Source organism: Aphelocoma coerulescens, chromosome 9 (assembly GCF_041296385.1).
Source record: "Aphelocoma coerulescens isolate FSJ_1873_10779 chromosome 9, UR_Acoe_1.0, whole genome shotgun sequence".
Taxonomy (NCBI): Eukaryota; Metazoa; Chordata; class Aves; order Passeriformes; family Corvidae; genus Aphelocoma; species Aphelocoma coerulescens.
Window position 1 is genome coordinate 6,653,989 of NC_091023.1, and position 26,159 is coordinate 6,680,147.

Consider the following 26,159-nt stretch of genomic DNA (forward strand, 5'->3'; position numbering starts at 1 on the left):
TCCTTATCACGACACCGCAAATGGGAGCCGAATCTCGCCAGGTTAAAGTGCACGCTGGCCTCCTTCCATGGCATTTCAACCCACCCCTCTCGCAGCTGAACTGGGCAAACAGCCAACAACTTCCCCTTCAAAAGCAAGCAATGATGAAAGCCTTCAGCCCCTTGAGGGCTGTGTGCTTACAACTGGAGGAAAAAACATCCTTGTCAGAGAGACAGTTTGACAGGAGTCAAGTTAGGGACAAATCCTCTGGGCCCTTTCCATCTCATCCTGGTCTTTCTGACTTCAACATCTGTCAGCAGGATATGTTCCCTGCTTTTTAAAGCCAGCAAAAGCCACGGACAGATCAATACTGAAATCCTGGGCAGGACAGAAAATTCTCTTCACTCATTTAAAACTGTTCTTTATTTCTAGTGTTTAATTCTCCAAAGCAGTGCCCTTCCAAACACACAAAAAATACTGGTAATTTATCAACACATTCTCTGTAACTTCAGGTTCAATCGTTTAAAAATGATGACAATCTTAAGAGTTGTAACAAATGCATTTTTCAGTATGTCTGTGAACTCTGAATTCATTCCTACACAGCCATGTAACCTCAGATCTCACACATGTAAGGGTGATGAAAATGAAAACCTACTACAGACAGGCACTGTAAAAAGTGTTCTGGAGAATGTTCTGCATCTGGTCAAAAAGTAACCAAGTCTTAAGTACTTTAATGACAATTTGCCACAGCAAAGGTGACTTGACATAGATCAAACTCCTCAAACTCATGATTTTCTGTTGCTGTTACTTTACTCGTTTCTCCACTAACACAACTTTGATGCTGTAACACAGGTAAAGCAGCCCAAACACTTTCTGATGCAAGGTTTTTCCTGAGAGGTGCAGCACCACAGACCCCCCAGCATCCTTGGGAAGACAGATGTTATGCTCCTCTGCTATGACATGTATTTGTAATAGGCCATCTATTTCCTGCTCAATGTTCAGGTAAAAAATTGTCTTAGGAATTAAGGTGTGGGGATTAACTACATAATACACTTTTTGCTTTGGTCATTTCTCTCTGCTACTTGACTGATGTTTGAGGTGAACTGACCCACAGCAGACTCCTCTAAACGTCAGTGTTTGTCTGGGGGCTGGCTCTGTTCTGGGAAGCATATCCAACCTACACCCCAGGCTTTCCTTCAGCTGTGCACACAGGGAGAGCCCAGGATGAAGGACCTACAGAAGCACATGGTTCCATCCCCCTGCACACACCCTCTGCCCTGTTTGTCACCCACGAGACAAATTAGTTGACAGTTAAACAAACAAACAAACATTTCTCCTCCTTCAGCTCTCAAAATCAATATATATTTGGCGTTCCTCTCTAGAGCTGAGAAATCCCACTGGGAATATCGTGCTTGCTTTAGACACAGACTGAGCTAAGATTTCATTTTCAATCACTGCTGAAGAACTGAGTGTGGATTGCAGTGCAATTAGAAGGGAACTGATCCTGTCCCCAGCTCCTCAGCAGCAGTGCATTGACTGCCATTTGATCCATGCCTCATGCAAGCTGTACAATCTGCTTGTGGCAAAACATGACTGATGGGAAGAGGCAACAGCAAGAACTTCTACCCTGACACTGCTGGCACAAGTGAGAAGCCCTGCTTTTACTTGGGTGGAGTTACCAGACTCTCTGTAGTGGAATAAAGTTGAAAAGTGCAAAATCCATTGTGGAAATAACTTCAGGGAAACTAAGGATGATACAGGGCAAGAAGCAAAGACTGCACTCACTGGTATGGGCATATGACACTTATTTTTCAGGAAAGCAGCTCTTTGACACTGCTTTTCCAGCGGAGACCATGCCTCTCACCCAAGCAAAAAGTAACCAGTGAGTCCTGACTCATGAACATGGCAGAGAACTCATCCCCACCACTGCTAGCTCATAGATTCTGGAGCTGTCTTTTCTTGAGAGATATACAGGCTATAAACATGGACATGACAAAGCCTCACCCTCATGGCTGTGCCCTCCTGCTCTGGGTGTTCAGAGTGCTGTTTTGTCCAATTCTGTTCCCAAGAAAGGTCATTTCAGAGCCTTCTCTTGGCAAGTGCCTGATTAATCTCTTTGACAGACACTGAATTGTAACCCTGCCTCAATCCCAGGATTTTATTTTATCATGGTAACTATGAGAGGATGAATGGAAGGAAGATGCTTCCCAGTTAAGCAAATAAATGGAAGAGGCCAAATATAGAACTTCAATTCTCACTAGGAACTTCCCCTTTCTACTTTTTTCCTTCGCTGAGTTTTAAGAAAAATCTTGGACATCAGAGCTAATTTTTGGTTTTCCGTCGTTGCATTTGAAAAAAATAGCTTAGTCAGGAAAAGCATATTTGATGACTCTAATCACTATTCCTGTTTGCTAGGCACGGTGTGTGGCCCAGGCTGGAACCACAAACAGCTTCTGGGAAGGCAGCTACTAAAGAATGTCTCATCTGGGATTTCACAGCCGCCAGAGGCTGTCCTTGCCCCCAAATGTGGATCAGTCTCCTCACAGACAATTTATAATGGCATAAATTACGTAAGGTTTCCTCAAGTCAGTGTTCAACTTCACACACACTCAACCACCTCATTGCAAATGTACATTTCCAGAAACAATTTGTAATTCATATTCCCACCTTTCCTTAAGCACTCAAAGTAACAAGTTGACAGATTTACTTACCTGTGCTGATGTTATGTCTTATGTAGTTGCCACTACTATGCTTGAACCATAAAAAATTTTAAAAGAGCTCCGAGAATCTAAATGAAGTATTTCAGTAATACTTAGATATAAGTACTTCTAGACTTGTAAACAACCCTAAAATTAAACACAGAGGATCACAGCTCTTGCACAGGCATACAAAATTTAATTTATGGCTAAAAATGGTTTATAATAATGAGACACCCAGTACCTTCTTTAGGACTGCTTTCCTAAAGTGCAACTAGAATTTGAGAACTATATTACCTAAAAGTGGTTCATAAATTTGGGTGGAAAAGGTTCCCATGTACTAGGGGGTTGTGCGGTAACACTGAGCAATGACTGATACTGTTTCTCTTTGGAAAGCTCTAGTATTCCTTCAAAGAAGTCATGTTTACCTTATGGAGCATATGAAGGTAAGAAAGCTGCTTTGCAAGAGACTTTGGAAGATACAAATATATTTCTGGTTGAAAAAATGCATTCTGGCATCCCAACAGTGTTTTACCAACAAGAGAAAGTGACCTCAGAGCTGAAGATGTTCACAGTGGCTGGAAGTGCTGGTGTGAACAGCAATGAGAGCTCTGCTCACAGCAGGAAGGAGAGAAGGTAACGTTTCCCACAGGCTGTTCACCTTGGCTGTGACAGCTGAAACCTCTGGGCACCCGGACAGATGTGTAGAAAGGGGACAGTAGGGAAGGTGCCTAAAAACAGGAAAGCTTTACTTCTAAAAGTAACCCCTCCATCCAAACAAACCAGCCCTCGAGAGATCCTTACCGGAGATCCAGGCCAGCCTCTTTCCAAAGAACGTCCATCAAGCGCAGAATCTGGAGCGTCAACATGTCCTGTCGGAGATCTGCAATGAAAGGTGAAACCACTGCTTCAATTCCTCACAAACTTCCTCAAGTTTCCAAGGCCTTCAGAAAAAGGGATCTAAAAATACTCACCCAGCCAAAGGGTTAAAGTGGTATTAATCATAACTACATCATCCTGACTGGCAATGTCTGTGCTTTGAAACACAGTCAGAAGATGCTTAATTTGTTCACTGATGTCAGAGTAATCCATGTTTACATTATGGCAATACAGAATGATACAGCTTAAATGCAAGCATGCCAATGAAGAAGGAAAAGGAAAAATTTACAGTTTCTAGCATTGCTTACCATCACCGTTTTTAAAAATGATCCCTACGAGATCTCCTCCAAACATTTTGTTGTTGTACACTATCCAGAGAGGCTTCATTTTAGAATCCATATATCTACACTTCTCAACACTAGAGGAAAACACAACAGAAGTTGTAGTCAAATAGGAATAATTCAACTGAAAAGATCTAAACATGGTTCAGAACATAAGAGAACATGTAGACTTCCAGTCTGGAAGTACTTAAATGCTCTCTCTGCTTTCATTCTGCTGCTGTGCCATGAGCACTCACCAAGTTATGAACACATTTGTTACATGTGGAATGTATTTGATACTGACTGGTGAATGTATCTCTATGTAAATCAAGCACCCTTATTTTCAGAGAAATTTGTTTTCTTTATATCCTTTCCCATCAATTTTTATACTTTATATTTAAGTGGTGTGAAAAGTTTTAGTGGCCTTTGTGCTTTTTGTTATAAACAGAAGCCAGGAATGCAGTCTAGATCACTTTTAGGCTTACATTTAAATATATTTAGCCATGATAATGCATTGACTAAGAGAGTATTAAGTTTCATGGTGGATCACAAAAATCTTCTAATTTAACTGATATCTTAGCCTCAGGAAGATGCCCAGCAGACTTTCTGTCACTATAGGAAAAGTTCCCAGCAGCAGCACATGTGCTGAACAATGCAGCCAGAGGAAGTTCAGACACGGATGTGTTTCTGCTCTACTGTTTCCATGCAAAGCTACAGTGAAACTGTGCTCATTCTTTACTTACTGCAGTTCTGAAAGTATAACAGAAGGATTCAGAGGAGACTGGAGGTCAGAAAGGGCTTCTCTGTAAGCATTTTGTTTCAAACACGTATGCATTGCATCTTTTCCTTTTGCTTTGCTTTGCTTCATGGCATTCAGCTTAATTAGACTATTTAAAGTCTTCATTTTATTGAGGGCTTCCACCTAAAAGAGATATGTTATCATTAAGAGTTATTGCTCCGATTTGAGAGGTAATATAATGCAAAATCCCATTTCACAACAAAACCAGGTATTAAACAATTTTGCAGCTTTTTAAAAATGGAAATAATAGATGGAAATTAAGTCACTCATGTTTCAGAAATATCATTTTCATAATTAACAGAGACACTGATGAGATGAAACTCCTAAGCTTTGAGTCACTTTTAAAAGCATGACTTAACATTTCCAAAAAAAAATCAATGAGGTATTTTAATGTATGACACATTAACACAAATTCTTTCTTCAAAGTACAGCTTTTAGTTCCCTATTTCAACAAAGCACATGACAAAAGGTGCCCCTAGGCATGTTGAAGGCAATAGAAATACTGATTATTTAGAGTTATATACTCTAATAAACTGAGACATTACTTCAGATGAGCTGTGGATGCAGATACATCATTGTTCACATTAAGTTGCATCCAACAAGGCAGGGTCATGTGACCGCTTGCAGACAATTTTCACAGAGCAAAGTCTTACATGTATGTCATTAAAATCCTGCTGAAGTCAGGCAGAAGACAGAAGCTGTAATTGACTAAGGTGTTAGAAATCATAGCATCTCAACTAAGCAAAAATCTTTACCTTAGAAATGTGTAAAAAGTCAAGGCAATTATTTGCTATAGTACAGGTGGGTTTAATACCTTTTCCCCCTCCTGTTCTGTAAAGCTTTTTACTGTTACAAAATCTCTAAGGATTTTGGTGATGTAACTGATGATGTAAATGTTTAACACTGACAGAGCAAAGCCCTTTGGTACCAAACCTAGACAGCACATACAACAAATACATTTTCTACACCTAAGCAACTTTTTGACCAAATAGGTCTTATAACAATCAGCTGTGTTTGCACCAGCCTCAGTAACATGCTGAGCAATACACAGATTCTCTAGCAAACAGCAGCAATGTAACAATTATGAAAGCTGTTTCCTAGACAAGGAAGTTTCAGCCTAACTTACAAGGTGCTGAGTCAAAATTCACCCCTCCCACAGACTGAACCCTGTCAGGCAGGATGCTGTGGAAATTGTATGGAGTTTGATTATAAAACTGGGCAGTGGAGAGCTGCCAGGTCAGCCATCTGTCAAAACCAAAAGCGCTCTGCTTTTCCACTATTCTAGGAGCTGTACAAACATCAGTGACAAGGGAACAAAATGGAACCTGTGTTGTACAAACAGGAACTTTTTGAAGTATTTCTACTTTGAATTTCTTCCGTGTTTGCACAGTTGGGAATTTTTTTGCCCCTTCTTTGATTGTACTGACATTTGCTTCCTGTAAAGTGCACAAAAACTTTACTGACCTTACGTCTATTGCTTAAAGCATTTCACCACCTACTCTTTTCATGATTTTGACAATGCTAACAAGCACACATGGAAGAGATGGTCTTTTCCATGTCCTGTGAGCTGCAGCAATAAAGAGCACAACAGAACATCCCTGTTCCACATGCTCCCAAAGCACAGCTTCAATGCAGACATACACCATCATCAGTTAGTCATCCACTGAGTGAACCTCTGTGGCCGGATACAGTAAATACTTTAACTCCAAAGAGAGACCATTTTTCAAATATTTTTATGATCACAATCTAAATTAACTCACTAAAACTGCATTAGAGACTTCATGATTTGTGAGTGTCCCTTAATGATCTGCTGATACAATTATTAGTGCTTTTAAAAGCAAACCTCTTGTGCTTATTAGGGCATTTAAAAGCAAACATATCTCTCCTTTGTTCTCTCTTTTTTTGCGTGTGTGTAAATGACAGACCTGCATTAACACTAAAATGAGTATTTGGGTGATTTGCAACACCTTTTAACAAAAGCCAAAGCCGCAGGAAGTAGTCCTGGAGTAATCTAGGTAAAATTTAGAACAAGCTACCCTTACTGGGGGAAAAACTTCAAATACACAGAAGCTGTTCTTCAGTTAATCCAGAGAGTCTCTGAGTATCCAGAATACACACACATACCTGAAGGTGTCTCATGTCTCAGAACAATGTAAAACCAGCTCTCTGAGGCCCCACAGCACTGGCTGCCTTCTGGGCCATAGAGGCTGCTCCATCATTCAGCCCTTTTAATTCCCTGTGTCACTCATGCCTCCTTCTCCTCCTCACTGCCCAACTTTGTCAAGGTAGCCAATGCACCCGGCAGGAGCAATGGAATAAGGATGGGAGTTACAGGCTTGGATAGGTCAGGATGACAGCAAAGGGAAGTCCCTACCTGTTTAGCCAGCACCTTCATATGAGCCACACTTCCCCTGCAATAAGCTTCCAATATCAAACCGAACTGCACGGACACGGCGGGGATGTGAACCTCTGACCTGCAAGGGGAAAAGCTTCTCATCAGACCACAGCATTTACAGAACTGTGTTGTTCCAGTCATTATAAAAAAACCAAAACCAACACAAAAGAACTCAAAACAAACATTAAAACACTTCATGGTCACACAGTTGAAACAAAAAGCCAGATCTCCTGAGAAATGCTAGAACCCTTCTGTGCTGAAGATGACGAGAACAGGCCAGTTTTGATGCAGGACCCTTGTTTCAAGGCCCAGGACTGCTCTGGAGGCAGCAGTGTTCATGCCAAGAGGTAGTGACTGAATACCTGTTTCGAGATCCCTTTTTATTCAGAGCAGCACTGAGAAGTCACTGAAGGGCTGACGTTAAACCACATGCTCTCCAATCTTTGTAAGGGAAAAACTCAATTTGCTTGAAAGAGAACACTTTGAAACAAACCACTGAACTTTACATCAGAGCCAATCACCCTCCAAAACATTTTCATGTAACACTTGCTCTTTTTAGGTAGAAATATTAAAATTAGTTGTGCTCTAAAGACAGAATCAACCTATTCCAGTCCATTCTGCAAGGCTTCTGCCATTTATGAAACTGCTCATCAAAAGCAGCAAGAACACACAGAACAGCTTTTATTTTCTGTTAGACTTGCAACAATAATAATTTTTTCCCAACTGTGAGGTATAAATATTGTGCTTTTACTACACCCACAACCAAAACAAACACTAGGGGTATTTACAAACCTAACTCATCAGGTAGTCAGAGCTGAATGCAGTTCGGAATACTTTCATCAAAGGGTACATTACAGTCCACTCTAATTTAGTTTTAATGAGAGGTCTGATTTATAGATGCCAAAGATAAAGAAACAAAGAGGAGTTGTGGGGCACTACGATAATGGCTCATTTAGAAAAATCCTCAAGAAATCATATTTGAAAGTCCAATCAGGCTCAATAGTTTCAGAAAGACAAAAGGGAAAAACTCCTACCTCAGGTGCCAGAACAACATCTGTCCTATTCTCCTATTGCCGAGTGCTCTTTCCAGGAGAAATCTGGAAAGTGCACAATCCAGAAAAGGCTCATACTTCAGGACTTGCACAAGCTGGAGAAGATACTGAGAGAGCTCTTCATCACTAGAATGAGGTACATAAAAGCAGTTAGTAAGAGAGCAGCCAGATTAGTGATATTCCAGAAATTCAGGTGCATATGACAAACCCAACAAGGACAGGATCTGGTTCAATAGCAAGAGTGTCTCCCAATTTTTCCATCATACAGAGAAGGACAACACACAACTTAGTGCAACTGCCAGATGGAAATAATTCTAGATGTATTCTTAGGATAGCCCAGCAACTAAATTCCTTATTTGGATTTGAAAGAAGTCAAACTAATTTATTTTTTTTACCCCAGAAGTCCATCCTTGACCATCAAAAATTAATCGCTAAACTATTCATCAAAGAGAATTCAGAACTCAAGGACAGGAAATATGCAGTAATGATAATGTTACACAAGTCTTGCCCTAGGTTACCGTGGAGAGCAAATGAAATGCAGTAAGGGAAGAACTGCAGAGAACGAAGGCTCCTGTGAATAAAACCAAATCAGTAATTCTCTCATTATTTATTACATGCTGCAGCTTACATTCCTATTAAATGATACAGCCAATCCCTGCCACAGAGTGGAGGTGGCTGGGTGTCAGGTTTTACAGTATTTGACTACAGGAATACTTCTCCCTTTGTTATTAAAATGTTTCTCTCACAGTTTCTCGTTCTCCTTTGCCCAAGAAAGGGATGAACACCCAATCCTTTCTGGGACAAAGGTGCACTGGTGTTCTCCTTGCAACATGGAAAATAATCATCATTTTCTACAAGGTGTCAGAATAAGGTGGTTTTATTTAGCTGCCAATGAGCCTATCTAGAAATTTAACTGCTTTATTTGGCCACCTATTGATGGCAGGCAGTGTGTTTAGTTCTTTCCTCTTGGGGTTGTTTTATCCTGTGAACAAAGAGAACGCAGTTTTGTGCCCCAGAAACCCTTACCTACCTCATCTGTCTCAAACAACCCACTGCATATTCTCTGACATACTGGTCAGGATAATTGAAATCCAGCAGCTCCAAGGCCTCTCTGGGCAGCAGCTTGGGCCAGATCTGCAGGAGAGCCTGAAGCTGTTACAAAAAGAAGGTGACAGGTAAGGACACAGGTGGGTCTCACTGCCCATAAAGGCACTCAAATCAACAGAAGATGGTGACCAGCTACCATAAGGGGTTGGGTAGAAAGGAGAGAAATAATTTGGGGTAACTGGGCCCACTTCTGATTAAGTTTCTCACTCTTTAAAATTACGCACATTATTTTTAGTCTGAAAAACCTGCTTCTTCACACAATGCACAGTAAACAAAAATTAAGTACCAGATATGTATGGTTTAAAAACAGACATTCAATAAAAATAAGATGTCTTGTAAGTGCTCTCATAAATATATAGCCATTTTGGGATCAGTGCAAGTTTTCTACTAAGGATAAAAAAAATGTTTTTGTTGAGAGAGATCTTTCTTTACCAAAATTATTTGTCCACCTCAACTGATGGAGCCTTTTTGCACATTCACTGTGAATAGTAATGAGCTTAAATTGTGGGGGGGAAAAAAAAAATCAGGTTAGATATTAAAACAAAGAAAGAATCCCTATACTGATGACAGTAATGTGCTGGAAAAAATTACGGAATACAGTGATGCATCATTTTGGACAACCAAAAAGAACAACACTTAGAGGTCTCACAAAATAAACTGGTTTTATTGCATTGTTATGAAGCTCACAGCTACCTGCTGAGAGTGTTTTTAATATGTATAGAGTTGTATCACTGAAACAGTGCACTATTACTCCAAATAAACACTTTTAACATTAATTTTATTAATATAAATGCGTATTAGCATAAATGCAGTGTATCAACAGCACAAAATTTTTCTTTCTGTAGGAACAAGTCATAACTCATGATAATAATACCCTTTCCTACAAATTAGATAACACAGATTATTTCATATTTAAATAGCAACTTACAAAATCTGAATAATTAACATCTTTATTCCCCTGATTTCATAATGACTTTACAACAGTGAAAAACCTGTATGTCTACTTTATGTCACACATCAACTCATGCTTCCAGTTCAAGTATGACAAACATGAGTTCACATTCTCAGCCCACATTTAACAGGCATGTTCATAACACTATTTATACACCTTGGGGCCAGATTCTGAATTGATTCATCAATTTTGTGAAATCCAGAAGACAAGAAATGGGCACAGATAAATCACAGTACAAAGCCAATGGCTGTGCTGCAACTCCAGAAGTGGAGGAAAGGATCAACTAAACTGATTCCATGGACAAACAGAGGTATGAACAATTCATAATGATATAAAGTAAAACTACAGGTGTTTTAAACATAGATGTCACGTTCCCACAGAAAAATACACTCAAAAATACTCTCCAAAAATCTGTTAACCTAGCAAGGGTCAGTGATGCCAGTCCTGATGTCAAGGACTGCAGCCACCAATATTTTCATAGCAGGAACACTGGCACTGAAACTCTGCAAGAAATACTAACCCTGATCACATACTTAATACACAAGGCACACTGAAAATGCAAACAGCAGCTCTGCTTGTCAGACACAGTCACAGACTCCCAAAAACAACTACCAGAATTTCTACAAAATCTACTTTAAATCAGGTGCAGAAATCAGCAAAAATATAAAAACATTTTGTTAGTACTGAATGATTGAAATGAATGGAGAACCCGAAATAGAGTGAAAAGATGAGCTCAAGTGGCCCCACATGCCTCATATATCAGGCAATGAAAGTCATGGTCCACAGCATGTACATTTACTGAGAAGATGATTTGAAAATACAGAGCTCCTCCCTTTGCTGAAATTATTGCAGAGGTGGTTACAATGAGAATGAACAATGCATGTTTCAGAGAAAACTCAAATTCGGCCTTAGTGTATCAATATTTTCTTCTAAGAAATAACCACAATTTCTTCCCTAACAAGACAGCTTTACTATATGAGACAATACAATTAAGCACAGGCCAGTATTTTTATTCCAGTTATTTCAAGTATTTCAGCTGTCCTTTCTCTACTTCTCATTAATGATGGTGTCACTTCACTGAAAGCAAGTGTATTTTTTAAAAATGTCTTTTAATTTTTTTTTTAAATTCTGCTCTGAGAATAAATACTGCCTGTGAATTCTCCTAACAAGTTCTGCCACCCTGCTACTGTGCTGAGCAGGGAGGTTATGACAGCAGTAAGGACAATTCCTTCTGTTCAACCATTTTACTAGAATCCTGCATATCCAGCAAGAGCTTGGATGAAATCTGCATGGTAAATAATTCAAGAAAGCTGCTTGAATCCACTGGACATAACTTCATGGACCACTAAACTAACAGATTAAAGACAGCCTACAATCAAATACAAGAGTCTATTTCTAAAAGAGCCTTAACTATTTTTAAGCTGTATTAATAACAACAGGAGTACAGTTATTAGGTCCATTTGCTTACAAACAGCTGGTATTTGATTGCTTTTTCTTATAAACAGCTGGTGTTTGATTGCTTCTTTGGGTTTTGTTGTTTTGTTGTATTGTGTTTGGGGTTTTTTAAACTTTTTGCTAGAAGTGTCAGGACTTTTACTGAAATACATCTAAAAATGGGCATTAACACAACTTCTGGTATGACAGTGTGCACATTGTAGCAGACAACTACAGCTAGTACAACAAGTATTTAATTTTAATGGGAAGTAAATTATGAGTCCTGTTAATTTTGGAATTCCTAAAATTCATGAGGCTGTCTTGCCTTACCTGAAAAGGTAAATCATTAGGAGCACTTACATGTCTACATACTACAGAAATATTCAGTATGTTTAAGGGAAGATCTTATTTTTCAGAGAGACTCTCCTTGCTGCCAAAACCAGTATTATAAACTGCACTACTGTCTATAGATAAGCAAACATAAATACTATATTCCTTCCAGAAAGTACACAGTAATAAGACAACAACATATTTTCAGCCATCTGTTTCAATAAAAAGATTTATGCATATATAATATTTAATGTTCCCAAATTTAAAGGACTTTGAGCTGTCAGCTAATATCCATACTCCAAATAACTTTTCAAAACTGCCACCAAGGGCCCTATTTCAAAGCCCCAGCACTCAGAATGCCTTTTCCTTCACATATTTTACAGAGCAAAGAGGTACCTGCTTATATTTCTACAGTTCTGATTTCCAGAAGACTTTTAATAATGAACAACAAATTCAGAAGCACGTAATGGAATTACTAAGGAACAGGATCTTGCACATGAAAGAACACAAATGAGGAAGGAATGTTCCATTTTATTAGTGTAGCATTCATGGTATGGACAAGGAGCTAGGATGAAATTCCATTCATTTTTGGAAGTTCACAGAACATATACATCTAGCTGGTAGGAAGGATGTTGCAGAAAATGAACTCTGCTGGAGCAAACTAAGATTCTGACTGACTGGATAATCACAAAAATCACACGATGGATAGACAGAAGGTGAATTTTCATGGAGTGGCTTCCTTTTCTTCCAAGAACATGTGGCTTGTAACAGGTGAAGATCAGACTACTAAGGCACAATAGAATTTTATATCATCAATCATAACCTTTCACAGCAAATGCTTTTTAGCTCTAAGTTTATAAGAAATGAAAAAAGTTAGTTTAAAATTTTTTAAATGAGACTCAGGGCAAGACATAAATATTATCTCAGTGTAGTGGTCTGCAAGAAGCTGAGCATCATTTAAACTTGAATTCTGTCAGGAAGACCAAAACAACACCGGGATTCACCCCTTGGAGTGAGTGCTGTGCTTGTTAACTTTGGCCAGACTTTTTAGTTTGGCCCAAACTTCTCTGTACACAGTCTAACTGAAACATTTCAATACCAATCCAGAAACCTGTTATTTTATTACTTTTAAATCAGTCTATTAAGCAGGGATGGTCTTACTATGAGCTCATATAATTTTTCCTGAATTAAAGTTCAACCTGTTTCTAAAAAGTGTCCCAAAAGCTGGATTCTATTTGGGTAAATACGGCAGCAAAAGGTTATTTCATTACACCAACTTCTTTACAGTGTAGTGAAATAACCTTGCACATCATTTGTTGTACAGAAAACAAATGAAACAATTTTACTGAAAACGTACCTTATATCACAGCACCAGCCTCACTTCCTTGAAAGTTACTTTAAAGAGACTCTATTTGGTCAAACAGCCACAGGATGAGAATGATGTGTTTTGTAGCACTGGTGGGTATCACATCTCTTTGAAAAACCATCTGTCTGCCTCAATGAAGTTTAATTACCCAGTCTGAGACGTGGCTTTTATAGTGTTTGAGCAGCTTAACAATTTTCACAAGAAGTTTTATTTCAGATCTTGATTTACTAACCTTTTTTTTAGAATAGCCTTGCTGTGAGGGTGGTCAAACACTGGACTTTGTTGCCCAGAGACTGTGGAGATACTCCCATCTCAGCTGGACACAGCCCAGCTCAGGCTGACTGTGCTCAAGCACAGGGCTACCCTGGAAGAGTCTGTGAAATTCTTGCTTTTAAGATCAAATTTGAGCACAAGATTTTTAAATTAGTCTGTATAAATATCCACTGTGCTTTTCTCATCATTCAGAGGACCTCTGAATTGCATTTTGGTCCTGGTTTTTGGGGTTTTTTTGAGAGAGTAAGCTCTTCTTTATGTGTCCAGGCCACAGAAGTCAGACACTGAACTCCAGTTTACACAACAGCACCATTTCAAACTGGCTACACTTGAGAAAGAAAGCCTATTTACTGATGATTTAAATCAAGCATTTTTTTTCCCCACCATCATTGTCTTTTCCCTTACCTGAGCAACGTCTTCAAGTTTGTTCCACTTTAAAGAGAGCAGCAGTTTTGGCAATGATTGTGGGAAATTTTCTCGACAGTCATAGCGCAAAGTCCAAATGAGATCCATTTCATTTTCACAAAGCTGGGATAAAGGATCTCTTTCCATTATATCTTTTAGCACAACATAAAACTTCTTACCACCTCGACCCTAGGAAATGAGAAATGTATAATGTTGTAATAAATTCAGTAGGATTCTTATATGGTAGCTCAAATACCAGCCACCCTATAGCAGAAAGAGCATCAGAAAAAAACTCATGAAACACAGGGAAATTACTACTGTGCTTTTCTTTCAGATTCCTTACTGTAGGCACTGTAAGTAACAGATTCCAAATTCAGTGTGCAGAACTTTCTGAAAAAATAACTAAACTTTAGAATTAAGGACACTAGATGGCAATATTTCTGTTTTCCAACTCCAAGATGGAGCACTTTCATTTAGGATGCATATATTTTCTTCTGTTTTTCAAATGAGTAAATCTAAATACATGTATAATTATTTCTTTTAATTAGAAACAAAAAAATACTTTTGCAACCATCAAAAGAAAACACATTTGCCAAGTAGACAGACACTTATTTTGGTCTTCTAGTCCTAAATTGTTTTCCAGATCTAACGTAAATCTTAGCTGTGTTTCAAATCCAGAGTATGTAAAGCTTTTTGAAAAAAATATAGACAAGTCCAAAATATATTGGAAAAAGCAGATATATATCTGAATTTTAAAGCAGCTCATCAAAGTGAATTATGTAAGAAAACAGAGCCAGTAGAATTGCTATTTGAGCAGTTGACTTATTTATTTCTAGATTGAGGCAGAAGATAAGAACAGAAAAAAAATTTTTAAATAGTCTGTAGATGATGCTTACCGCCATTGCAGCATTGTCACTGTTTCTTGCAATCTCAGCTGCCTTTTCAAGTATCTGCAAGAAGTTGGTTTTAAATACATTATAGATATAAACCCAAATCTGACTGCATTGAAAGAATAAGCATTACAGAAATGAGGGAGATAAGGAAATTTTTCTCTTTTAGACAGTTTTGTATATTCAGTGGTATAACACAGACTTCTGTGCAGTGTCCCTTTTCTCATCTACAGGACTAGGGAGATCAGGAGTAGCAGTGCTCATGATAACCTCAATAATTTCCTTTTTCCTCACTTCTGGGCTAAATTAAACAGTCTTTCTGATGACAGCTTGCTTTCTGTTTCTGCATTTCCTCCTTATTTTTTGCCACAGCAAACCAATTCCTCAACTCTAAGTTATCCTTTGCTTTCTCACCTCTACTTGTGCAGTTTTCAAGGGCGCTGTTTCCATGCCCACAGATCCATACTTCTAGCCCTCAATTCCAGTAAGAATCCACAAGCCCAGTCCTTTCACCATGTTGTCAGATTGCCCATATGATCTCAATCAGTGTGTCCAGGTACTTCTCTAGATCTTAGATCTTCCTTCCTTTTTTTCCCTTTTGAATATTTTACTTGGTTTTTGAAGTCCATGCAATAACCCATAATGGAGAATTAAGTCTAGAAGTAAATGCAGTTCTTCAAAGTGCATTCTGCACATTACTGCAACCAAGCCAGGTGTTACAATGGTGCCTGCCTGGGCCAATTGGCCCAGCTCAATTGGTCAGGTATGTCTATCTACAGCTGTCAGATGCTGCTGCTTTGAGGAACAAATCATAAAATAAAATCTCAATAAAGAAAAACGTCTAAGGAACTACACCACCTCCTTTTCCTGAGAGCTCTCCCTCTCCCATCACCCAGCAATACAACAGCGCCCCCAGGTCCAGCAAGACTTGTGTTCTCTTTATTCAGACAATATGAGAAACAACAAAAGACTACAATAATCAGAGCATAAATACCCAGCAGCTAAAATCCTTAGAAAGGTATCCTAACTTGTTTTATTTCTTTTCTCTGTATGAAACTCTCATTAATATCATGTATTACATCTACTACTTGGCCACAAAGCTTATTTACTTATTGTGTGTGAAAACATGCATAAACAAAACCAGTGTCCTAATTCTATGTTTGATTCTTGCCTCCCCGCGCTTTTCAGAGTTACTCTGTTTGCAAATAAACTTTCAAAGTCTTTGCAAGTCCAGCTTTGTTCAGGTGAATCCTGAGCCCCACCATGTGCCTGCAGCACTGGCCATGGACCAGGCCAACACATGGCTCCTGTCTCAGACAAGTTTCTTATCCATGGTCTAGGCACTTTTGCTCCCTCAGCCCCAAATAGCTCCTTGCTGTGCAAGCAGGTTGATGATATGATCGAAAAGATTCATCTATTTTTGCACATTATGTTTCTTAAAAACAAAAATCTGGCATCTCATTCTTTGTTTTCTTGGCAGAAACAAGCCAACACTGGGAAAATGAAGTGCAGCCATAGAGCAAGCAAGTCTCAGCTGGACCATTGTGAGAGACAGATCCTCAGCTGATGTAATTCAAGCAGCTACAGCATCACTCCTCATTTAATAGAACCTTCAGCAAGAGAAATTTTAGGAGATTGAGTCCAATGAAATTAAAAGTTACAAGGGATGAAGACCATTAGACACTACCTTAATGTCACTATACCATCTGTCTCACTCAGTAAATCTATTTGCTGCATTCTATTGGCTGCATTCAGTCCAGGGTTTTAACTTACTGAGAACTTGGTATTGCAGGGACAAATAAAGGAAACACCAGAGCTAGAACAAATATGTGATTACTAAAGAAACACACTTTTATTTAGCCTGTCTGTAATATGTACAGCAAATTTTTTTCTTTAGAAATTAAATACATATAAGTGCAATGAGCAAAAACTTAAAGCATTACAAATAAAGCAATACCAAAACTGACTAAAATATGTTCACTATGAAACGTTAACTGGTCATCCTTAAATAAGGCAGCAATTGGGCAGTACTGGTTTAGCTCTTGCTGCATTTCCAGTGCTGTTTTAATAAAAGAAAAAGTACTGTGCTGACAAGGAATGGGAAACACTACCAACTCAAACTCAAACAAAAAACCCCCTATCTTGTTACTCAATTCCATTTTTATGAACATTAACCCCCAAATCTGCCTTTGATCAAGGTGATAAAACTCGGTAATTTCAGTCTTTTTGTTCACCCCCCTCCCCCCCCCAAAATTGCAGACTAATGTGCATATGATTGCATCATTAGCAGTCTGTTTTAAGACTTATTTTATTGCTTGTTTCCTGGTCTTAGCTTTTTCTGCTAGTTTCTGAACAACTTTCCATCTATCCTTCACACTACAGACATAACCACGTGTATTCCAAATATATACTTCCTTTCTAGACAGATTCTTGTCTTCTTCTGTAGAAGACTGCAGGGCAACTTCAGTGGATTCAGTCCAAGAGCTGACCTTCAGAAATCCCTTTGCACACAGTATTAAGAGTCCATTTATCCTCTAAAGGACTTGAGCTCATAGGGCAGTGTCCCAAAGAGTGGGTAACACACATTTGTACCAAGAAAGAACAGATCCTTATAGATCACAGGCAAGCACAGTTTGAAGGTTTCCAGAATAGCAGATAAATTTAGCTTTTTCTAAGATCATTCATATGGGAAACTGATTTGCTTTTGACCTTCAAGAGACCATGTATAGACCACTTTTAAAAGTGTACATCTTCCAAATAGACCCTGAAGTCAAGCACTGCCACTCACACGGTGCAAGTTTAACAAACTGCAGTATGGTGAGTAACAGGCAGGAAAAGGGGAAATCACTGGAAAAGGCAGTGTTGAAAGGAAAGAAGAAACAGCTATTTCCACGTAAGCATTCATGACTGCTCTTTAGGTCACACCTTACCTTATCAAAGGGAGGGTAATTAATAGGCTGTTTTGAATATTCCTGAAATCTAATGTGCAAAGCTGTTGCATTTTCAGTGTAAGGGTTAGTCTGGACGGTTCCCATGGGATTCAACATTTCTTCAAGTTCATCTGAGACACAGACAGAACAGTTACTATTACAGGCCAGGCAAGCATTAAAATTTTAGAAATCTGAAAGGCAAAGACGCAGTAAGAAATCACTTACTTGTAAAACGGACAGAGCACATTTTGCTGCACATTGCACTTTTAGCACAATGCTCTGTATTTCCAGCATAAACTGCCTCCTACACTCCCAAATGTTGGATTATCACCCAATGAGAAACTGATTTTCTTAAGTAAACGTAACAGTCAAGGGAAGCTGAGCTATCCCTACAATGAAACAAATCCCAGTAAGATCTGCAGCTTCTGCAAAGCAGGACACACCCTCAGGCTGGTACAGGGTTCCTCAGGATGGGATGAGGAGTGACATGGAGGCTCCAGATACTCTCACTAATTGATCTCAATATCAGGGAAGAAGGCAAAAATCTAATTCACCATTTTTGCTGATGCAAATGGTATCACTTACATTATAACTGATCAATTTAATTTGGGGTGCATAGCAGAGGGACCAAATGAAACCTAAACTGCACCTTAAAAGCAAGTAACACTAGATATAAACATGCAATTTATTTTATGTGGTTTTCCTTCCACAACAGATGAAACTTTTAGAACACTACTTCCAAGCAGACTCTTGCTCTTCCTCTTTCCTGACAAAGAATACTTTCAGGAAAGAGATTAAAATGTTATCTATTTATCCACATTAAAAATATAAGTAATGAAGAGATTATTACAGGAAAATTGAACATGCATACAGTAAATGTTCTGCTATTGGATGCCCCACTCTCCCATACTTAAAGTCCAAATCTGAAAAGCTAGGGTTTACCAGGAAATGATGACCAGCTGTGCAGTACCAGTTCTCCATTCTTCAAGTGTCCTTTATAATCAAACACCATGGTATTTACCCAGGCTACAGGATAATGCTGTCAAAGGAAAGAATTTTTACATGGAAACTAAGATGCCAGCAAATATTACTACACAGAAAACACTACAATATACATAAAATTGAGAGGGTGGCTTGGGGTTTTTTTTCAAATGGTGATACCTTTCAGAAAAGCAACTAAACGCTGAGAAGTATCAAAAGTTTTCATACCAATATGTGCAATTTTTAATACATACGCTCTTTTTAATACCTTTTCTTTTTCATTTTGTGTTCTTGAGCACTAAAGCAAGGACAAGGAAAGATTTCTGGATGCTCATTTTGATATAATTAGGAGGTTACTTGAGAAAAACAAATCAAATAATTACCACTTTTCCTGCTTTCCTAATGGTTTGGTATTTGGAAGGATTCATTGCCTTGGTGGACTTCTTAGTTTTCATCTTATCCATGACAGCATAAACAGCAAAGCAGAGCCTTGCCATCCTTGGCAGATCACAGACATTGATTTCAAACTCTAGCACTTCATTCCAAACGTGGTCACTTCTCCCAGATATTTCTGTGCTTACAGTTGTTTTACAAAGGAGCTCTGTTCCATGGAAAAGACCAGCCCTAACATGAACCTGCCATAAAAAATGAGATATTTTAAGCTTGTCACAGAACCTACAGAACTCTGCAGAGAGTAATATGCAGAACATATATATATATATATAAATTTCATCAAACAAACAACTAAGCAGAATGAAGAAGACTAATTTTCTGAATACAAATCAAAATCTCCAGGTAGAACCAATTTGTGCCTCTAAATGAGGAACATTGGGGTTTTTTTTCAGCTTAAGAAAAAACTAATTTTTTACTTAAACTATGTCTAAAAATGTATAGAGGGAACACTGTTGGCCCCCATCAGGAATCACCTGTAATAATAATGTACAATGTACATGATTTCCAGGATTTGTTTTGTCTTTAGTACCGAGAAACCAACAAAACTGGGTAGCTTGAACAATGAAAATAAGGATCAGGAAAGGAGAAGGACAACTAGACAAAGAAGCTGGAGTTTCTGGCACTGAAATTAAACTCATTACAGGTCAATGCTAAGATGTGGCTTATTTCTTCATTTCTGTTTAATAACACATATACACAGAAAACTGCAGAGTGAAATGTGCCAACTTCTTTCAGGCGGCCTTCCAAAATACCAGTGTGAGAGAGAGACAGAGAGGGAGAGAAAAACCCAGAAATGTAATCGTTTGGTCAACAACAAATGCAAGTTCACAATTTTAAATGTTAAATGTGTAAAAGTGATCTGATGTTTCAGGTTCCCTCTGCTCCTTAATCAACCTTCCCAACATTCCTTTGAAGTTATCATATTATTTCTGAGCACTACAAGGGAAAGAGAGACATATTAAATTTGAAACAGGTTTTGGGTAAAATAAAAATTAGCCTGTTCATGTAAGGGATTGGATCCCAATTTTTTTCTTTTTATTCAGAATAAAAAGAAATGAAATAGTGTGTACTGATGGGGTGGCCAAAGACCAAAACAAAAGAAAAGCAATTTTCAATGTCATGTATTTGGAAAATTGGGTGTTGGACTGCTGGGTGAGGTCACTTGTGCCCCAGATGAATGTCCCCAACCCAGCTCACATTGGGGCAGTGCTACCCAGCTGACAAATGTTTTGCTCCCCATTACAAACACTGCATTTGTGAACCTTGGTGGTGGTTTCAGCAAAAATGGATGAATATTGGCCTGATCCAAAGCACAGTGAGGCTAAAGGAACAATGGCAGTGAATTAAACAGCCTTAGAATCAGGACTGGAAAACAAATAACTTCTCAATAGTGACAATTTTGTAACGCTGTAGACAGACAACGCAGGGAAACATGCACAGGTTTGCAGGGTCACTACAGCCACTCTCGTTCTAGGTTACCCACAGGACTTTTAATTTTTCAAGACTAAAAAGCATTCAAAATAATAAATAACATTGAGATGGCGCCCACAGGTGCCAATACAAAAGAACTGCCCATTTTTCCTGTTTCTTCGCAAGCTTAGAAAATACTTTGACTGTTTCTCCCCTAAAAGCATACTGAAATTAACCAAAAGTCACTTTTCTAAGCATTAAAAAAATCACCTTAGAAACTCCTGATAGCTATGCTGCTTCCAGAATCCACCATCTCTTTTAGCTTTCCTTTTAAAAACTTAAGAGTCTACAGAACAGAGTTAAGAAGATATTGGAACTAGCTAAATAATGGTTTAGACAAAGAAGGGGGAACCACCCGGTTTTGCAGCCATCCATTTCCACAATCACAGTGTCTCGGGTAGTAAAATGTAACTATGGCTCATTTATCTGTGTAGTAAAATGTAGGATCACTAATTTACAACGAGGTTGTAACAATAGTTTTCAATGAAAAAAATGGACCAATTATCCTGAATAAAGCATGAAACAGCAAATATCAATGGTTAACTGGGTATCTTCCTTATCTACAATAGTGGCTACACAATTTACTGATTGCTAAACAAAATAAAGGAGTTTAATGTTGTTCTACCTCACAGGCAAGTGTTGTGTAAAGCATTAAAGTAGCTGTGCAATAAATTCCCATGTGTTAACAACTTGTGGTCTGTACAACAGTCAGTAGCCCAGTCATGTATATTTTTACAGGAAATTATACTCCAGCTTTCTTTCTTTGTGCTCCTCATGTGTAGAAAATAAAAGACAGATTGTATAGAAGCACACAGTCCAAGTTCAAATATACAGAATATATTCAGGACTACAAAAATACTTATGTTGCACTTTAAAACATTTAATATTTAATTTACTTGTGTCAGGTGTTTATGACAGTCTATTTTAAATAAGCTCTTTTCACACCACTATCAGCACTTTACAGATGCCGTGTTTTAAGAAATCAAGTACCAATGAACACCTATGTCATACTGCCACAATTACTGCAGTGTTCCAATGCACATATCTAACTTCAGGCAATAAAGGAATACTTCAGCAATAAAGCCAGATTTTGACCAATGCAACCAATGCAACTGGGAATAAATAAAAATGCTTATTACACTTTTGCTGAACTGAAATCTGTATAATTTTGAGTTCACTTAGCATTGAAAAATCATTAAAATGATAAACAGAATGTCTTCTGATACTAGACATAGTTACTTACTTTGGCATTTTCTTCTGTGTTTAGTTTATTACCCTTTAATAGAATAATCTTGAAAGGGTTGGAAATATCCCACACACTCTAAGAAAAACAAAGATACAAGTTCATTCTTCACCACTGTAACATTGTAACCTATTTCATAAGCTAAGCATTTTAAGAAAAAGTCACAAAAACAAACCAAAAAATGCATTTTAAAAAATATAAATTTGAAATCCTAAAAGATAAATTAGTTATCACAGCTACAAGAGGAGACAAAGTAAAAACTCAGCTGAGAGCAAGCTGGAGATGAGAACATACATCATGTACTACCTGCTGACAATTCAGAATAACCCTTCAAATTTATTGTTCATTCTGAATAACTGCAGAGTGTGTAATAGAGCAAAGACCTGCCCACATTTCTTAGAGTGACAGTACACAGGCTATAACTGTGCAGTAAGGCCACAGGTTTAGCAATAAAGGAAGCACCAGGTCATAAGAAAGTCAGCTGTATATTATGGCAAAAGTTGCCATCAGTGCAGTGGCAATGCCATGCAGGATGTCTGGGCTAACGCAAGAGATCCCAGCCACTCCTGCCCAAGGGAGTGGAGCCAATGTACGGCAGTGGAGCGGGAGAATCCAGTCCTCTGCAGTAACTTCTCCAGCTGCTGCTGACGGATTATCCCTGCTCCTCTGGGTTGTGATTAAAAGTAGAATCTATAGCAATGGAAGGGGGGTGCAGGAAGGGGAAAAGGAGGATGGATGAGGTGAGGGAAGGTAAGAAGTTTCCAAAAAGCCTCAAGGTCTGATGTTTCTGAGGTAAATCTCCCAAGCAACAGGAGGCTCTGAGTCGACCCAGGTGATCTACACTGGAATACAGCGGTCACAGCACAAATCCCAGGCACTGTGATTTATATTCTACGAGTCATTGTTCCCTTTGGGTATCAGACATTCTCCCCATGAACTTACAGTTGTTGCTCTTGTTTTTTTTGGTGGCAGAGGAAGAGGAAGGTTGGAGGATTTTCGGTTTATGGCAGCTTCTATGGCAATCATCTCCTGCTCACACATCTTCTTTATGGTGCAACACTCCACCAGGGTCAGCTGGGGAAGAGTCCTGTTCATCACACAGTTGCGGATATACTGAAAACCCACGGAAAACAGTTGTTACCAGCCAGCAGCCTATTTCTACAGCAACTTTCAAACCAAAGAAACAAAGAGTTCATTACAGAGATACAAAGGGAATGGTGCACATGTGTTTTACAATTGCAGAGGGCTGCAGACATGAGGATGGAGGTGCTACTGTTCAGTAATGGGATGCGAGGAAGCGCCTCTGGCCAAGGCAGCAGAGAATTGTTACACCAAGTTCCAAAAAACTTCATGTACCTGGAACTGAATTAATGGGTGATCACCAAAGACATATTCTAGCCTTCCACTAACTTGCAGCACATAGTCAGCAGGATCAACTTCCTCATCTTCTTTTCCATGGATAGTCAAACGTTTTCGGATTGCCAGCTCATTCAGCTTGATGGGATTCATGTTAGGAGACACCTGAAAACTAAATACATCCTAACAAAACACAAACAGGAACATTGAAGGTCAAACTTGTCACAGTCAGACATACAAGGCTAAAATTGCAGCACACATAATAAAACAGGTAGAAAAAAATAACTTAAATCCAGACTATTTTAACAGTTAAAGTCTGTATCTTCAGGGCAATCAAAATAATAGACACCCTAAAAGCTGTAAGATGTTAATTCCCGTAACTTTTATATTATCAAAAGTACATTTAAAAACGTAGGTCTTTATTTGATTTAGCAGTGATTTAAAGACTTCTAGAGCAATTTATTGCTCTAGAAGGTTGTATTTTGGAACGCTGAATGAGGGAGACAATAAATCATGATATATTTCAAAGTATTTAGCAGTACTAGATGTGTTAATTTTTCATCCTTCTGGCCACTAGCAAGTTATCCTCTTTCTAAGTATCACTGAACTCAGAAGAAAAAGCTTCAAGTAAGAAAGTAGAAGAAGCTGTGAATGTGAGTTATGTAGAAAACCACCACCACACTGGGAGGAGAGCAGAAAACAGGAGTAGCAGCCAATACCTGTAGCATTCTGAACCCAACAAGGAAAGACTGCATTTTTAAAGAAATGTTTAAATCAAAACCCTTAGAGGCTGTCAACCTATTTCCAAAGTATCTCTAATTTTAATGTGTTCTAAAAAGATAAAGGTAAGAAGCTACTCTCTTTTGTAAATTAAAAAGAAGGTTTAAATTAATTTCAAGTTCCTAAAGTAAGACATCTTCTGTGAAATCCTTCATCTCCCTTCATCTACCACATTATGCTTGGCACAGGTTTATTTGCAAAGGTTGATTCAGGAGGTCCTGTGGTTTTGTTGTTTTATTTTTAAGTTTCGCTATTTTTTATTTACACACCCAGTTCTGAAGATGTGAGCATCCTAAACCCAGTAGTTGACAAATGGGAAGTGTTGCCTGCTTACATTCTTTTGACTTGTGCTTTATTTATACAGACTGGTAAGAAGCCAAGCTGCCCCGATGGAACAAGTAAACTCTGCAGAGTGACACTAAATTAATTCTGTATTTTCTCAGTTTCTGCCTGGTTCACAACAGCTTCCCCCTTTCAGAAAGCTGACACAGTGTGAAGACTTTCTTCTCCTGCCATAACTGGTAGTGAGTAGACAGGGAATAACACTTTGTCTTCCCAGGAAGCTGGTGCTCTCTGACAGCTGCCTTGTTTCCCAGATGTAGAGCTTAACAGATATGTCACAGAGATGGGGATCAGTCTCTCCTGCTCCAGAGACAACCATGTAGCCCTTACAGCTCACCCACACCTTCTAGACAAAAAGTATTTTAATATTTCTTTCTCTCGATCTTGCAGCTGAAAGAATTGACAGAACAGTCCCCACACCTTCCTATTTAATTCTCCTGGGATGACTCCAGTACTCAGTGCAAATAGCAAAGTCTGGAACAGAGTTTGCTGCTCTAAAAAGCAGCTCAGATTTGAACTGTTAATAGCACTGAAGGTCAGAGCTGGCAGCAGAAGCATTTGAAACATTTGAAATGTCAGCAGCCTAAGGTATTACAGTGGCAGGCAAATACATTCTGCACCAGCATGAACTTTTGCACTGCTTTTGTACTGTCAGCATATGCATATAGACACAGTATTTAATCAAGAGCTGACAAACACACAGAATCTCACTCCTGGACAACTACAAGTTCTCTGTTAAGCTGAAGAGGACTGGAAAAAGTTTTGTCACAAAACACCTATGCATCCAACATCAGCTGGTGTTACTAGTGCCCAAATGTAGCTTTCAGCTCTACATTTAGTGTTTCCAGAGGCAGATGTGTGTACCATTTTAAACCTTTAAAGTTTAAAAGGATAGTACTAGAAATAATTCAGCTTTGTAACTAAAATCATCTGAATCATTAGAAAATCAGCATCTTGCACCTGGATCAAAATGGACACCAAATCTAGCCTGATGTATTTACACACTTGTAATTTTAAGGTTTCCAAAGCTGATCATTCATGGTTATCCAAAAGAACAGAGTGCAAAAAATGGTAATGGGAATACTGGACTCAAGCAGAGTCACAGCAACTTCAACATCATAAAAACTCATGCTAAAATATTTCAGGTTTTCCTGGTAGAAACTAAAGGGGATTTTATTTTAAAAATAAACGATGGTTTTGCTAGCCTAAACAAAAAGCTAACTCTCAGTGTTTCAGTTTTCTACATGTACTTCTAGTTAAGGGAATACTAATTCTTCCTTTTTTAGAAATTTATTTCTCAATCTAATTAGCAGATCAACCCCAAAGATGCTCAGTGAGTCACTTACAGAGAAGTGTGTTGAATATGGTGCCTCCCAATTACCAGCAGTCTCTGAAGAACTGAGCTTAAAACTGAATGTAAGTGAAGCAACACAGGAACAGTTGGCAAAAAAAAAGTCCTGACAACTTTGAATCATGTTTTACATTTAAACAAACGTGAAATAATATAGAAGATACAAGTTGTACATTTTGCCTTTAGAAGCTGAGCTGTAATTAGACTTTAGAAGCTCCATTCTGAACCGTAGGCTCACATCCTCACTTTCTTTCAAGAGTCAAGTATCCTGGTGAAAGACTTTACTTTTTAAAGCAAACACCATAATGTAAGTATTCTATGTCACTTATATCCTTGAGCAATCCCATGTTAATTCAGACCTGGATCAAGAACAGCT

General features: G+C 38.5%; 1 protein-coding gene across 5 annotated transcripts in view; it reads right to left on the minus strand.

Moving 5' to 3' along the window:
- PIK3CB (phosphatidylinositol-4,5-bisphosphate 3-kinase catalytic subunit beta) overlaps positions 1-26,159 on the minus strand; it is a 106,751-nt gene that overhangs the window by 6,551 nt on the left and 74,041 nt on the right. For all 5 annotated transcript variants that reach the window (XM_069024962.1, XM_069024964.1, XM_069024961.1 and 2 more), the window contains 14 exons: positions 23,311-23,493; positions 22,897-23,067; positions 21,955-22,032; positions 19,172-19,423; positions 18,750-18,846; positions 17,808-17,938; positions 14,884-14,937; positions 13,988-14,176; positions 9,151-9,272; positions 8,103-8,246; positions 7,048-7,147; positions 4,618-4,796; positions 3,863-3,972; positions 3,480-3,558 (listed from right to left, as the gene is read on the minus strand). In XM_069024962.1, coding sequence (XP_068881063.1) covers positions 3,480-3,558; positions 3,863-3,972; positions 4,618-4,796; positions 7,048-7,147; positions 8,103-8,246; positions 9,151-9,272; positions 13,988-14,176; positions 14,884-14,937; positions 17,808-17,938; positions 18,750-18,846; positions 19,172-19,423; positions 21,955-22,032; positions 22,897-23,067; positions 23,311-23,493 — 1,889 coding nt within the window. The remainder of the gene's footprint in view (positions 1-3,479; positions 3,559-3,862; positions 3,973-4,617; positions 4,797-7,047; positions 7,148-8,102; positions 8,247-9,150; positions 9,273-13,987; positions 14,177-14,883; positions 14,938-17,807; positions 17,939-18,749; positions 18,847-19,171; positions 19,424-21,954; positions 22,033-22,896; positions 23,068-23,310; positions 23,494-26,159) is intronic.